A 12,149-nucleotide genomic window follows, 5' to 3' on the forward strand; every position below is an offset into this window, starting at 1 on the left:
CAGGTAGCTCCTCTCTGTCAGTAACAACTGATGGATACGCGGATTGGCTCGTTCCAGCCCGCCGCTCTCATGCTCCTCCTCTCCATCGGAGTCCTGCCTGCGCTGCGCTTGTTGCAGTAAGCGCGGAGGGTTTGTGCGCTCTCGGGTTATGAAGTTGTGGACAGGAGGAGAGGATATCGGAGACAGCAAGACGCGCAGAGGAGGAGAAAAGTAGATGCTCGTTGGTGTCGTTCCACTCTTCATTCTGGGGAATACGCTTAAATTGGGAGACTGCGGCGGAGAAACGCGCTGAAACGAGTTTGTGGCATTTAACTGGGAAACCAAGCATACCCAACAGTATGCGGTGCAGTTATGGCAGGCAAGGGTAAGACAGTCGTGAGGACGCTGGAGGATTTAACGCTTGATTCTGGTTATGGTGGAGCCGCGGACTCGGTCAGGTCGTCCAGCGTGTCGCTGTGCTGCTCCGACACGCATCAGTCCATCTCGCATGGGGGAAACTGCTGGCATCTGACGGAATCCATGCACAGCAGACACAACAGTTTGGACACAGTCAACACCGTCCTGGCGGAGGACACGGAGATACTGGAGTGCTCGGGTCACTGCGCCAAGCTGCCCGAGCTGGAGGAGGTGCCATGGACCCTGGGCGAGGTGGAGGGTGCGCTGAGGAAAGACGAGGAGCTGATGGTGGGCAACCCGCCACCGGAGGTCCTGGCGCGACTGTCGACTCTCATTAGCCGCGCGCTGGTGAGGGTAGCCCGGGAGGCGCAGCGACTCAGCTTGCGCTACGCCAAGTGCACCAAGCACGAGATCCAAAGCGCCATCAAGGTGGTGCTCTCGTGGACCATCTCCGTCAACTGCATCACGGCGGCTCTGAGCGCCTTGTCCCTCTACAACATGAGCACCGGGGACAAGTTCAGCCGAGGCAAGTCCGCGCGCTGCGGGCTGGTCTTCTCCGTGGGGAAGTTCTTCAGGTGGATGGTGGATAGTCGGGTGGCCCTCAGGATCCACGAGCACGCTGCCATATACCTCACCGCCTGCATGGAGAGTCTGTTCAGAGAGGTTTTCACCCGCGTCCTGCGCAGCGCGCTCGTGGAGAGGGACAACGGGATCCCCAAGTTTACGCTGGAGTCAATGGAGCAAGCCATCTGCAACGACTCGGAGATCTGGGGTCTGCTGCAGCCCTACCAGCACCTCATATGTGGCAAGAATTCAAGTGGTAAGCCATGTCAGTGAGTGGTTATCTGTTTGAAACGTGATTGGCGCACATTTGGTGGTTTGTGCAGAGGTTATTTTTATCACCATATGAGTAAAATCAGTTTCCCCCCAAAACAACTTGTTTCCAAAATGGAAATCCACGTGCTTCAGGAACTGTCTAGAAACAAGTGGCTGCCTCTTTAAATAAGGCATAACGGTGACTCAACTGGGATGAGGCCTGATGTAGAAAAGCAGAATTCTCTTTGCAAAAGCTATCTTCATCCAAGTTCTGCTCATTTGTTTGGAGGATAACAACACATTTGATTTTATTTTTTCCAAATCTGCTTAGTGTACCCTCTTAAGAAAAGCAATATGATTGTAAACTGTGTTATTATGCTGGGGAATAACCACTGCTTATATTGCTAGTGTAATTCCATACCCAAACAAAAGGGCTTGGCAGTTTTTGAATATTTATTACCCTCAGCTTAGACCTCAAGGCCAACCTCTGAAACAGTATCTTGGTTGTTGCAGCCTCGGAGCAACAGCCAGACTAGGCTAGGTATTTATGGTGAAAAAGATCAAACAAGCTCAAACTTCTACTTCTTTGAAGCTATTGTGCTCTCAGACTGTCATTAGCAGTCAGATGTTAATGAGTGTTTTTGATAGACTATGGGAAATGCATTTATGTATCATGATGTGTGTGCGTCAGGATTTTTTTGCACAAGCAGGCTTTGTGTTTATATTGTGCGCTGGCCTTGTTGATAATGCTACAGTCTCACTCCAGAAGGTGTAAGCTGTCAGTGTGGGCTGGCCCTCTTGTTTTCAATGCCCTGAATGAGTTGGCTGAAAGCAGAAGGGAGTTGAAATGCTGTTCTCCAACTGAGAGCCAAACTGGGCCGTGTAATACTGGCCAAAGAATCATATTGCAACACTTTGGTTAGCTGCTGCAGCGTGATTGTTTTCTCAAGACATGGGTGAAAAGAAGAAATGGATGGGTTAGCTAAGAGAAGATTTTTTTCTTGCACATGTGTGACCCATCTTTCTGAATGATTCCTCCGTAATGAGACCAGAGAAGATTATTCCAGAAGCAATCTGAAGAAAAATGGATATGAGATCGCTCTCACAGATTCTTCAGTGAAGTGAAATGATCTGAAATTGAATGTCATGGATGCAGTTCTTTACTTTAAACATGGGAGTCTTTTCTGTACCCCAAATCCTCACGTGCAGTGTGTACAATAGTAACTTAAAATGCATCAAAATGTAAACAAGTCCAGAACTACAAAGTACTACATTTTGATAAAAAAAATGCCACAGATCACTTTCACTCATCTTTTAAATAGAGAATCAATTGAGAAATAAGATATGCATGTAAAATAAGACCCTCATAGTGATCTGTCATTCTTCATATTAAAACAGATCAATTCCAAAAAAGTACAGTTGCTATTGAATCTGCAAGCTGCTTTGCAACCACCTCTATACCAGTTGCCTCTGACTTGCCCTATTATTTCCCAGGTATCCTCATTAACTAGTGGGGAGGTCCTAGGTATTGGTTAATGCAGTTTAAAAAAATAATTACTTTCTTTTGGCTATAATAGTCCTAACTAAAATAACATTTTAAAGAAGGTGTAAGAAAATGCTTATCACATTTTTAAAAAGCTCAACTTTGAAGCATGCACATTTTTCTTTAATCTGCAGTGATACCAAACACTGAAAAACAGCAAATCCTGTGATTAAGAATAGTCCCAGTTTCATTTTCTGGCTGTTTGTTAGATTAGGGTGAGCTTAACTGAGTCATTCATCCTCTTTTTACATTGTTGTTTTTTATCATTTTTATTTTTTACACAACTGCTTTGTCTTGAAATTGTAAAAACATGAATTCTGTGTGGATTGGATGTTGAGCCAGGCATGCATTCCCTCTGCTACACCTCCGTGCAGTGCATGATTTCCTGGTGGTGCAGAGGAAGATATCATTTGGAGTCACACACAGCGTGATGTCATTTTAAAACAGTTATCAAGGCAAAAACGCGTAGATTTAAAAAGTACTGTTTTCCCTCCCCCGACCCAGCAGTGTTATTAATGCATTTCAAAGATGAAGAAGACAAATGTATTACTTCGATTATATGCCAGCAAAGGCTGCACTTCAAGAATTATTTAAAACTGACTCATTAGACCTGCGGCCAAATAATTAACCACACATATTAATCTAATAATCACTGAGGTGTCTGTGATGGCTTCTTATTGGTAGTTTTGGTGATAGCGGTGAGACTGGATATAGTAAATGGAGAGAGCAGGGGAGGCCTTCTTGTGACAAACATGATCTTTTTGTCTAAAAATTTCACCTGAGGAACAAAAGCACCGCAGTGCCTAATGATTAAATCCACATTGCTCCACACTCCCACTGACCATACGTGACAGCCTCTCTGCTCTGACTAATGAGTAGAGCATAACTGAAGCTTTTCTTCACCTCCTTTATTTCCAGAGGTGCTTGCAGCTGCTCAACCTGCCGAATAATCTGGATGTTTTCAGAGTATCTGCTGGTAAAACAGGCAGTGTGAAAGGTTTGGGAATGTTTGAGCTTATAAGAGCTTTAATTTAACTTGATGACTTTCGACGCTGATAGCCTATCCAACAGTAATTCTGAAACTAGTCACACCTTGTATACCCAACTGTTATGGGTGGAGGAGTAGGTGGAGATGGAAAATAAATAAATAAATTAGGGCATCGCCAACTGAAATTTGTCAGTGTCTTCATGAATGATTCATTTCCAAAATGAAACGAGTCATGAATCATTCCTGATGTGCTACTTTACATTCAGTTAAAGAGTGGTACATTTTGAGGTGTGTTTTTGTCCAGCCTGTTAGCTCTCTCAAGTCTAATCTATATCTGCGTAATTTGTTTTATTTCAATTGGTTTCCCAAGTTTGGGCAATCAGGGAACAAACACATGTTTATTCTAACTAACATACATAAACAACTATTCACATTTTCTTTCAAAATACAGGATTGATGCTTTAGACCTCAGAGGGTTAATTTAGCACTCTCTCTCGTACCTCTGTTTTTGGTCTATAGCCTACCAACTCCTGAGGAAAATATGTGACTTTATAGGAAATGGTCTACTGTATCGAGTAGCTAGTTAATAACTGCTTTATCTGCTCTTTTGTACAAGGGGGATTTTAAGAATAAAGCTCTTCCTACTTCTGATCTGACCAATGTTAAGTTGTATTTCTGCTTTTCCAGTGTTAAGGACCCGCAAAGTCTATATAAGGGTTTCGAAAGGGAGAAACTCAAAAGTGGCCCCAGACAAGACTGCAACCTCTGGGGTTGACAGTCGAGTTTCGCTTTCACTTGCCGCTTACCTTTATTTTCTCTCAGCTTGGTTCACCTAAAAACCAAAATGATTAGCGTGAGGCACTAAAACAACCTGATACAGAGCTAAGTGTTGTCTTATTTTCAGGTGCGTTAACTCTAAACTTAACTACGCTATAACTAAACCACATGTCGGGTAGTTTTCTGGAAGGTTATAGTCTCAAACCAAAGTAGTGAGTAGTCACCAGAAAACCAAAACAGTGATCTTAAACTTGTTTAAAGCTGCAGATTCAGGTAAATCTCTCCTAATTCTTTACAACAAGCTCCCACTTCACATGAGATTTGCAAAATATCAATTATCGCCACTTTAGCTCTTACCTTAACTACTACACTCATGTGGGGTCCCAATTTTGCCAGCACTTAAATATTTAGAGTTGATTTATGTGCATAAAGTGTCATACCTTGTGCATTTTGCAAGGATGACTGAAATTTGAAGTATAACTGTGTGGAACTGTGTACATGACTAGTAAAATTTGAAAGCCTATTTAAGGGCACTTCCTTCATTGCTTTCTATGTAAGCCTACACGTCATGCATCAGGTTACATGGAGAAGCAACTGTCCTATTTCTCTGCACTAACATGGGTTTGCCTTACAGGAAAGCAGTTTTCTAACATTAACATCCAATTTCTGCACCTTTTCTATGTCTTCTGTACCTTACAGATGCCAACTGAAGTGATGCATTTGATGTGTGTTGCACTTAATCCTACATCATTGTGTATCACATATATGTATATTTCAACACATAAAGAGGTATTGCACAAACACCAAATCTAAAATGTTTCTCGATGTTGTCTTGTTACCTGATGACATGTGACGTCAGAAACAAGCAGCTTCCCGACCTGCCTGCGTGATGTTTAAATTTGGCATCCTGAATGACTTGATTGTATCTGATTATGTCTGTCATTCGCCGTGACCTTCCCCAAGGAACCAATCCAACCTCCACAGGACAGATGACACAACATAATGGTATTGCATAGCCTGCTATAGTCTGTCTATTAAATTAGCAGCAGGGTGCCTGGTTTCCCTCCTTCTTCCCGCTCTGTCTTTCACACCATATTTTATTTTATTTTCTCATGGTGGGGGGAAGCGGGCTCAGTGTTTGCATATTTGCTTTCCACTGTGGTTTTTAATAAGCCCGACTCATAACCACATGATTTTGGCAAAGCCTTTTGTTGTCCATTCTGTTATTATTTTCTGCCCGTCCTTCCCCTCCTTTGGGAGGGGGGATACTCGCAGATGAGCCGACAGATTGCCGTCGTTCAGATGGAGATATGATGTGAGCACCCGGCAAGGCTTGCTGGTTGTGATGGATTTTGATGTCATGGTAATTTCATAAGACCAAGGGCTGCACCCACAACCCTCCACCCACGTTTCAGCAATGATCGGTGATTGTGAAGTTATGTGAAGTTGTTTTCCGGGCCAAGATATATTTTATGAACAGCATCCATTTCCCTCCATGTTACTGGCTTATGAAAATATTAACTTTAATTTCATATGCTTCTAGGTAAATATTCTGATAGGGATTCCACACGTATAACTCAGCTGAGACCAGCCTGAAATTGTTGTGGTTTTATTACTTGCTCTGTGTCATTGGAGTGTGGATCCCCTTCCATTTTCAGGAAGTAGGTGAATGCACTGGGTCACGATGAGATAATAAGAGGAGTGTGGGAGCAGTGAATGCTTATTGCTGTGAAGGAGTCAAGTGCAGGAGGAGAAACCAGGCTGGAGTGTCAGCTGCAGGGGCTGTTGCTGAGGGGGCATTGGCGCAGGTCCCTTAGAGATATAATTACCATGCAGCTCTCTTTAATTAACACTTGTGCTTATCTGGTAGTCATTAAGATTAGGAATTAGTAACGGGAAACACCAGGGAGCTGGAGAGAACAAAGATGGTAATTCCTCCCATTCATTTTTAATACCCGTTACTCGTAGGCCTGCGTCGGCATGTTTGATCCAATCAGTCTGTGTGGCCGAGATAAAACGGCTCCTAGAAATTCAGACCTGTGGAATTTATTTGCCTTGGATTTTTATGAAACAAAGCAACTTGTTTCATCACTTGTCCTTGTTGTTAGGTGAGCTACTTTGGGCTGGTCACTTATTCACAAGGTGTCGCCTCAGCGGGTAGCTCTCCTTGTTTTATGAACCTGTTGCTTAGCAAATGTAGCCACATGTACTTTTAAAGGTAGTTTTTGTAATTACACTAGGCCTGGTTAACTACAGTTTATACTGATTTAATTGCAGACATTTCTTTTACATCCATAGATGTCAATTAAATTACAGATGTTAATTTAAAATACGATTTCTATTAAAGAAATTGTTCAAAGGCATGGCATCACATGCTAGTCTTGGGATATTTTACCCTTAAAATAGTCAACAAACACCTAATAAAACACTAATAAGTACACCAGAACTATTCAGTTAAACTTCAAAAGATTATGGTTTATATGAATAAACAGCATTCGCAGCATTAACCCCGCACAAGGAAAAGTGCTACTTAAGGATACCCAGCACATTCAAATATGACAGCAAAGAGTCCTGACCAAGCATCCATTTTTAATGAGCCATAATGTGGTCATGACCGTTGTGTTGGGTTAAGCCTGTGGCTTGGGCAAAAGTTTAGTTTACTGACAGTTATTGGAAATGAGGAAGGACTCCCTAAGTTTAAAGCCAGATTTTTCTCTCTTCTTTTTTTTGTATTAGTTTCACTTTTATTTTTCAATGGATGCAAGCTATAAATCAGAAATCCAAACTCATCTCTGAGGCTTATATCACAACAGTTAAACCAAAAAGTGACTATAAAGCCACTAGGAATTGACTGGATATTATACACGTACATTATTTTAAATATGAATTTGAGGGCCACATGTTAAATACAAAACTACTTAATGAACATTTCTTTTTTGTCTCAGTATACTTATTGAACTACATCTTGGTTTTCAGTTATATTTATTACTAGAACAGCTGTTCATTAACCTGGTAATCATATGATGCTGGATGCCTGGTACCAGCTAAATAGCTGCACCAGTGTTAGCAGGATGGAGCAAATACTGCTTGTGATTTATCATAAAAATCATAAGCACTAGCTAATGCCCATTAGCATACATGAAATCCAGTAGATACTAATATATTCTCAAACTCTCCTCACTGTTTGAATAAAAAAATATGATGTTTGTACCGGTAAAGGTAAAACAGGTATCTAACATAACAATATTCTTAATCAAAAATAAGTAAGGTATCTCAAATCAAAACTCAACACCCAAAAAGTGTGAGTGCCTCTCATGTCCAACACCAAATCAAACTGACTTGATTAGTTAGTTCAGCATTAAGTGGTACCATCTGTTTTCCAGTGTTGCAAAGTGGTTAATGGCTCAACTTATAGTCACGCTGTGTTATCATATATTAACCTAGATTACTGTTTAATGTGGAGCAAAGATCCATGGATTACTGCCTCCATGCTGCAGATGTACGTGAAGTCATGCACACTGCCGCGCATAGACATGTACGGACACGCCTGTAAGATGCTCACCTCGGCTTGCACGTCGAGTTAACCAATCTAAATCAATCCATCCATAAATACAGGAGTTTGTTAAAACTCAAACCTGAGATTTTAATGGGGAGCAGCAGATCGACACAGGAATATTTAACTCAATAATGGGGTCTAGAGACACAAATGACAGTAGTAAAATCATCAGTACTCCCACATTACAGAAGAGGAAACAGGTTTTCTCAGGAATCCTGGTGTTTTGCCAGGCCTTTCACTTTTAATTCAACATTGGAGCTCTTTGTTCTTCTCACTTCTGCTGCACTGGAAATCGTTCACCTTCATGTCAACTGAGGTCACTTGGTTAGGGTTGACTTAATTTAAATTGTACAACAGTAATCTCTATTTAGTATATTTTCTATAACTTTTAAAAAAAAATCTCTCTACTATCAGAGACATTTAGAATACTGGTACATGCCCATGCTACAGTGGTGTTTGGCCTCTTCAGGATTCTTATCTATAGATAAGATGCACCTGTATGCCAATTTTGTTTGCTCAAATCTTGATTCTATGGGAAGACTGGAACAAGAAACTCACAGACAGATGGGAGTTTATATTCTAGTAAAGAAAAACATAATTATGCATTAAGAATTGTGTCCACGTTAGACAAGTGTTCCTTGTTAAGAAGTGAGGTGAATGGTGGGAGGGAGTTGAGTTGTTTAACGTTAGCCATAACCACACCTTAAGTGTGAATGAAGTGCCAGGATTGATTGATTAACTGCAGTGTAATAATTCAAAAGCCACAAATAAGCCATGCAACATTTTATGTCGCAACCAGATTTGAAATGAGTCTCTCATTCATTAATTAAGGCTATTTCTTTGGTAGAACACAGAGCAGAAGCGTTATGTGCAGCAGAAGTGAAAATAAATCGATGCAAACATGGGAGCTGCTCTTTTGTTGACTCATGTCATCAGCAATGCTGTGTATTCTAAATCAGTTCTGCACATTTGCTTTTGTGGTTAGAACCACTTTATATCTTCTCTATATAGCTACAGCTGTATGTAATGTTTTTTCCCCTGTGTCGAGTCTTCAGGTTTCCGTTATCACACCAGGTCTGTGGTTGCTGTCTGCACATTTTTGATCACACCTTGAGCACAAACAATTATAAGGGGGTTGGCGCGTCTCATATTTAGAAATTCTTTAGTAAAAAGTGCTATTATTATAGTTTTTAATGCAATAAATATGACTGTTCATTGCTCATTGTTCCATGAGCAGGAAACATGACTTAAGCAAGTGTCTGATTTTGAAAGTCAGACCTTTTTTGCATGAGTCTGACCAGTTGTGAAATGGTTGGTTTTCTGTTAACACTGATGTCATTCCTGGACAGGGAATGAGGATGTTAGTCTAACACACACACGCCCCGCAACATATATTGAGTCAGAGATTGTTTTAGTCTTTTGGGGAATTTCTTGATTGCTTGTTGTGCAAGCAGTATCACTTGGGATTATTTTTCCAGTGCTGTCCAGGGGATTTTCTACACATTGACAAAAACTTTTGCAACTTTATGCAGTCACACATGAAAGGTTTTGGTAAGAGAGAAAAGAAAAGAGCTGTGTGAATGCACTCTTGAGTTGTTTCCTTAATCAGCTGTTTGAAAACAATTGTGCAATGTAGGATGGAATAACAATAGGTTCCGCAATATATTAGTGGTTGGTTTGTGTAGTCATTCAGGACTAATGTTATTGGTCAGATGACTTATATTGTTCCAGCACCATGTAAGTTGTTTGTAAAAGCAGCAGGCATCAATCACAACATCTCCCCCATGCCTATTTTCCTCCCTCTGGGTTTATTTCACACAATTACTGCATACTCCTGGAGTTTAACTCGTTCAAGTGTGAAGAAAAATATATTTAAATCAGAAACAAACATGCAATTTCCCCTTATGTGATTGTTCTGAACCTCTCTGCAGGCTATGCTTATATCTTGCCCCAGAGCTGGACTGAAATTTATGTCCTTACTTTTTGGGGACATATTTGTGAAGACGGCTTCTAAGCTTCAAGGCGTGGGGTGGGTGTTTCCCATGGCAATGGCTGACTGACTTATAAAGGAAGCCATAGTGCTGTATAGCCCACAAATCTTGTCAACAAGCTTATCAACAAAGCCCACACAGAGAGGCAAAGTCAAAATGTCACACCTCAGCTAGTCTTTGTTTGTGGGGCGTAACTATCTTTCTCAGTATTTTTGTTCAAAAACAAATCAGCCCTGGAATTTATGGAATTTATTGAATGAGCTTTCATAAAAGTAGAACCTAAACTGTGGTAGATTAATAGATCAAATGATGTTCTTTAAAAAAAATCTAATTTAGGAAAGAAAAGTATTAACCTCTCTTTCTGACTCTTCCCCATCCACTGTACGCTTACACTTCTCTCCAGTAGATCTGGTTTCCTGTACATTTTATGAGAACCTTTTGCAAACAGGAAGTCTTTTATGTGTTTCTCCTTTAGCCCATCTACAAAGTCTTTTATGTTTTTGCTTGTGGTTGTTCTGAATGTCTTCAGTTGACCTCAGCATGTTTGTACCCTCGTTTTAAAAAGCGTCCTGTAGGGGTGAACGGTGGCCGGTCACATTTTTATTCAATGTGAAAACTGAGTAAGCCGCTGTCTCCCAGCAGCCCCTGATAAGCTTAGATTACAACAAACTATAACATGATGACTTGGCTTCCACTTGTCTGTCCCTCATGTGGTAGCAGGAGTGATTAAAGGCTCTCTGAGAATCACCGAGACGGGTTTTTCTCGTTGCTTTTCACGCTTGCTCACATTTAAGCAAGATCCAAACTTCACATTGACGAAAACATGTCCAGCTAAAGGCGCAATTAGATCTTTGTTCACCTTGGTTTACCTGTATTTCATGCATGGATGAGATTCAATAAGCTGGTTTTAAAGGATCAGAAAAGAGATTAGGAGTTAGCCTTTCTACCAGATGGATGATTTCATCTAATAAAAAAAAAAACAAAAACATCTCATAGATTATGTCTGTCAGCTGCTGGTCAGTGGTGGTGGATCCTCCTTCACACAGTTTTATGCACAGGCTTACTAAGAGCACATAATTTGTGCGCCTGTGTGGAATTGTATAATGCTTGTGTAATACTTGTAAGTTATGTACCAAGAAGCTGCTAAATATACAGTCTGAGTCTTATCTTCAGGCTTACAGACAGAAAGCAGCAATGCCAGCAGTGTGATGAAATTAAATGGTATACTGTTATATTGAAAAGACTTTTTACATTAGTGGTCAACAACAACGTTTATTTGTTTATTTATTTTTTAAATATGAGTTTTACTGGTTCCGCTCGTCCTTAAATACATCGTTGATGTGACAAAATTCTTCATCTCTAAACCAATAATCAGAAACTCTATACACACACAAACACTTTGCATCAAATTATGTCCCAACCAATACTGTTGTGGGCTGATACTGATTTTAAGGGACTAGAAAATTGCATTACATACAGCGGCTTATATTCTTTTTAAATGTATAAGCAGTATGTTAGAGCTGGTTTGAAAATTCAAAACAGCGGTGTCACTGTTTATGGACTTTACAGCAATGTCTGTCATAAACTAGATTACATCTCATTGTAAAGACCCAGATGCTGGCTGAGTTGCAATCTTCAAATCCATCTCAAAGTTTGATTACTTTGCCTCTCGGTTCAAAAGCCAATACTTTTGGGTTTGGGATGTAGCTAGAATATCTGGATACTGGATATCAGATAATGTATACTGAATATCCGGTTCAAGTCCTCTTGTTCCATAAGACAGTCATAGTTTATGAGCTAAACTGTTGTCAGACAATAGCTGATTTTTTTCTTCTGCATAAGGACTGTTTACCTGAAACCGGTCACAGTCTGCTCATACATGACCGGTCAATACTATTTGACTTCAAGCAACTACCGACAGACAGCAGCGAACTTCCAGTCCCTGCAGATACAGCATATTCATATGTAGCTGTGATGTCACTCTGCTACATGTGCTGCAGGTGGTGCTGAGAGCATAAGGAGGAGTATAAGAGGGGATATGAAGCTGGTCAAGATACCTAATTTACTTTACCTTACTTAGTT

At 40.7% G+C, this 12,149-nt stretch overlaps 1 protein-coding gene across 2 annotated transcripts in view; it reads left to right on the plus strand.

The window, feature by feature from the left end:
• The window catches only part of LOC116325458 (ankyrin repeat and BTB/POZ domain-containing protein BTBD11-A), a 254,740-nt gene continuing 242,591 nt past the window's right edge, over positions 1-12,149 (plus strand). Inside the window, exon 1 of one of the 2 annotated variants that reach the window (XM_039601010.1) lies at positions 1-1,216. In XM_039601010.1, coding sequence (XP_039456944.1) covers positions 352-1,216 — 865 coding nt within the window. In that variant the 5' untranslated portion in view covers positions 1-351. The remainder of the gene's footprint in view (positions 1,217-12,149) is intronic. The other variant, XM_039601009.1, reaches the window with a different exon arrangement.

Source organism: Oreochromis aureus, linkage group 17 (genome assembly GCF_013358895.1).
Source record: "Oreochromis aureus strain Israel breed Guangdong linkage group 17, ZZ_aureus, whole genome shotgun sequence".
Taxonomy (NCBI): domain Eukaryota; kingdom Metazoa; phylum Chordata; class Actinopteri; order Cichliformes; family Cichlidae; genus Oreochromis; species Oreochromis aureus.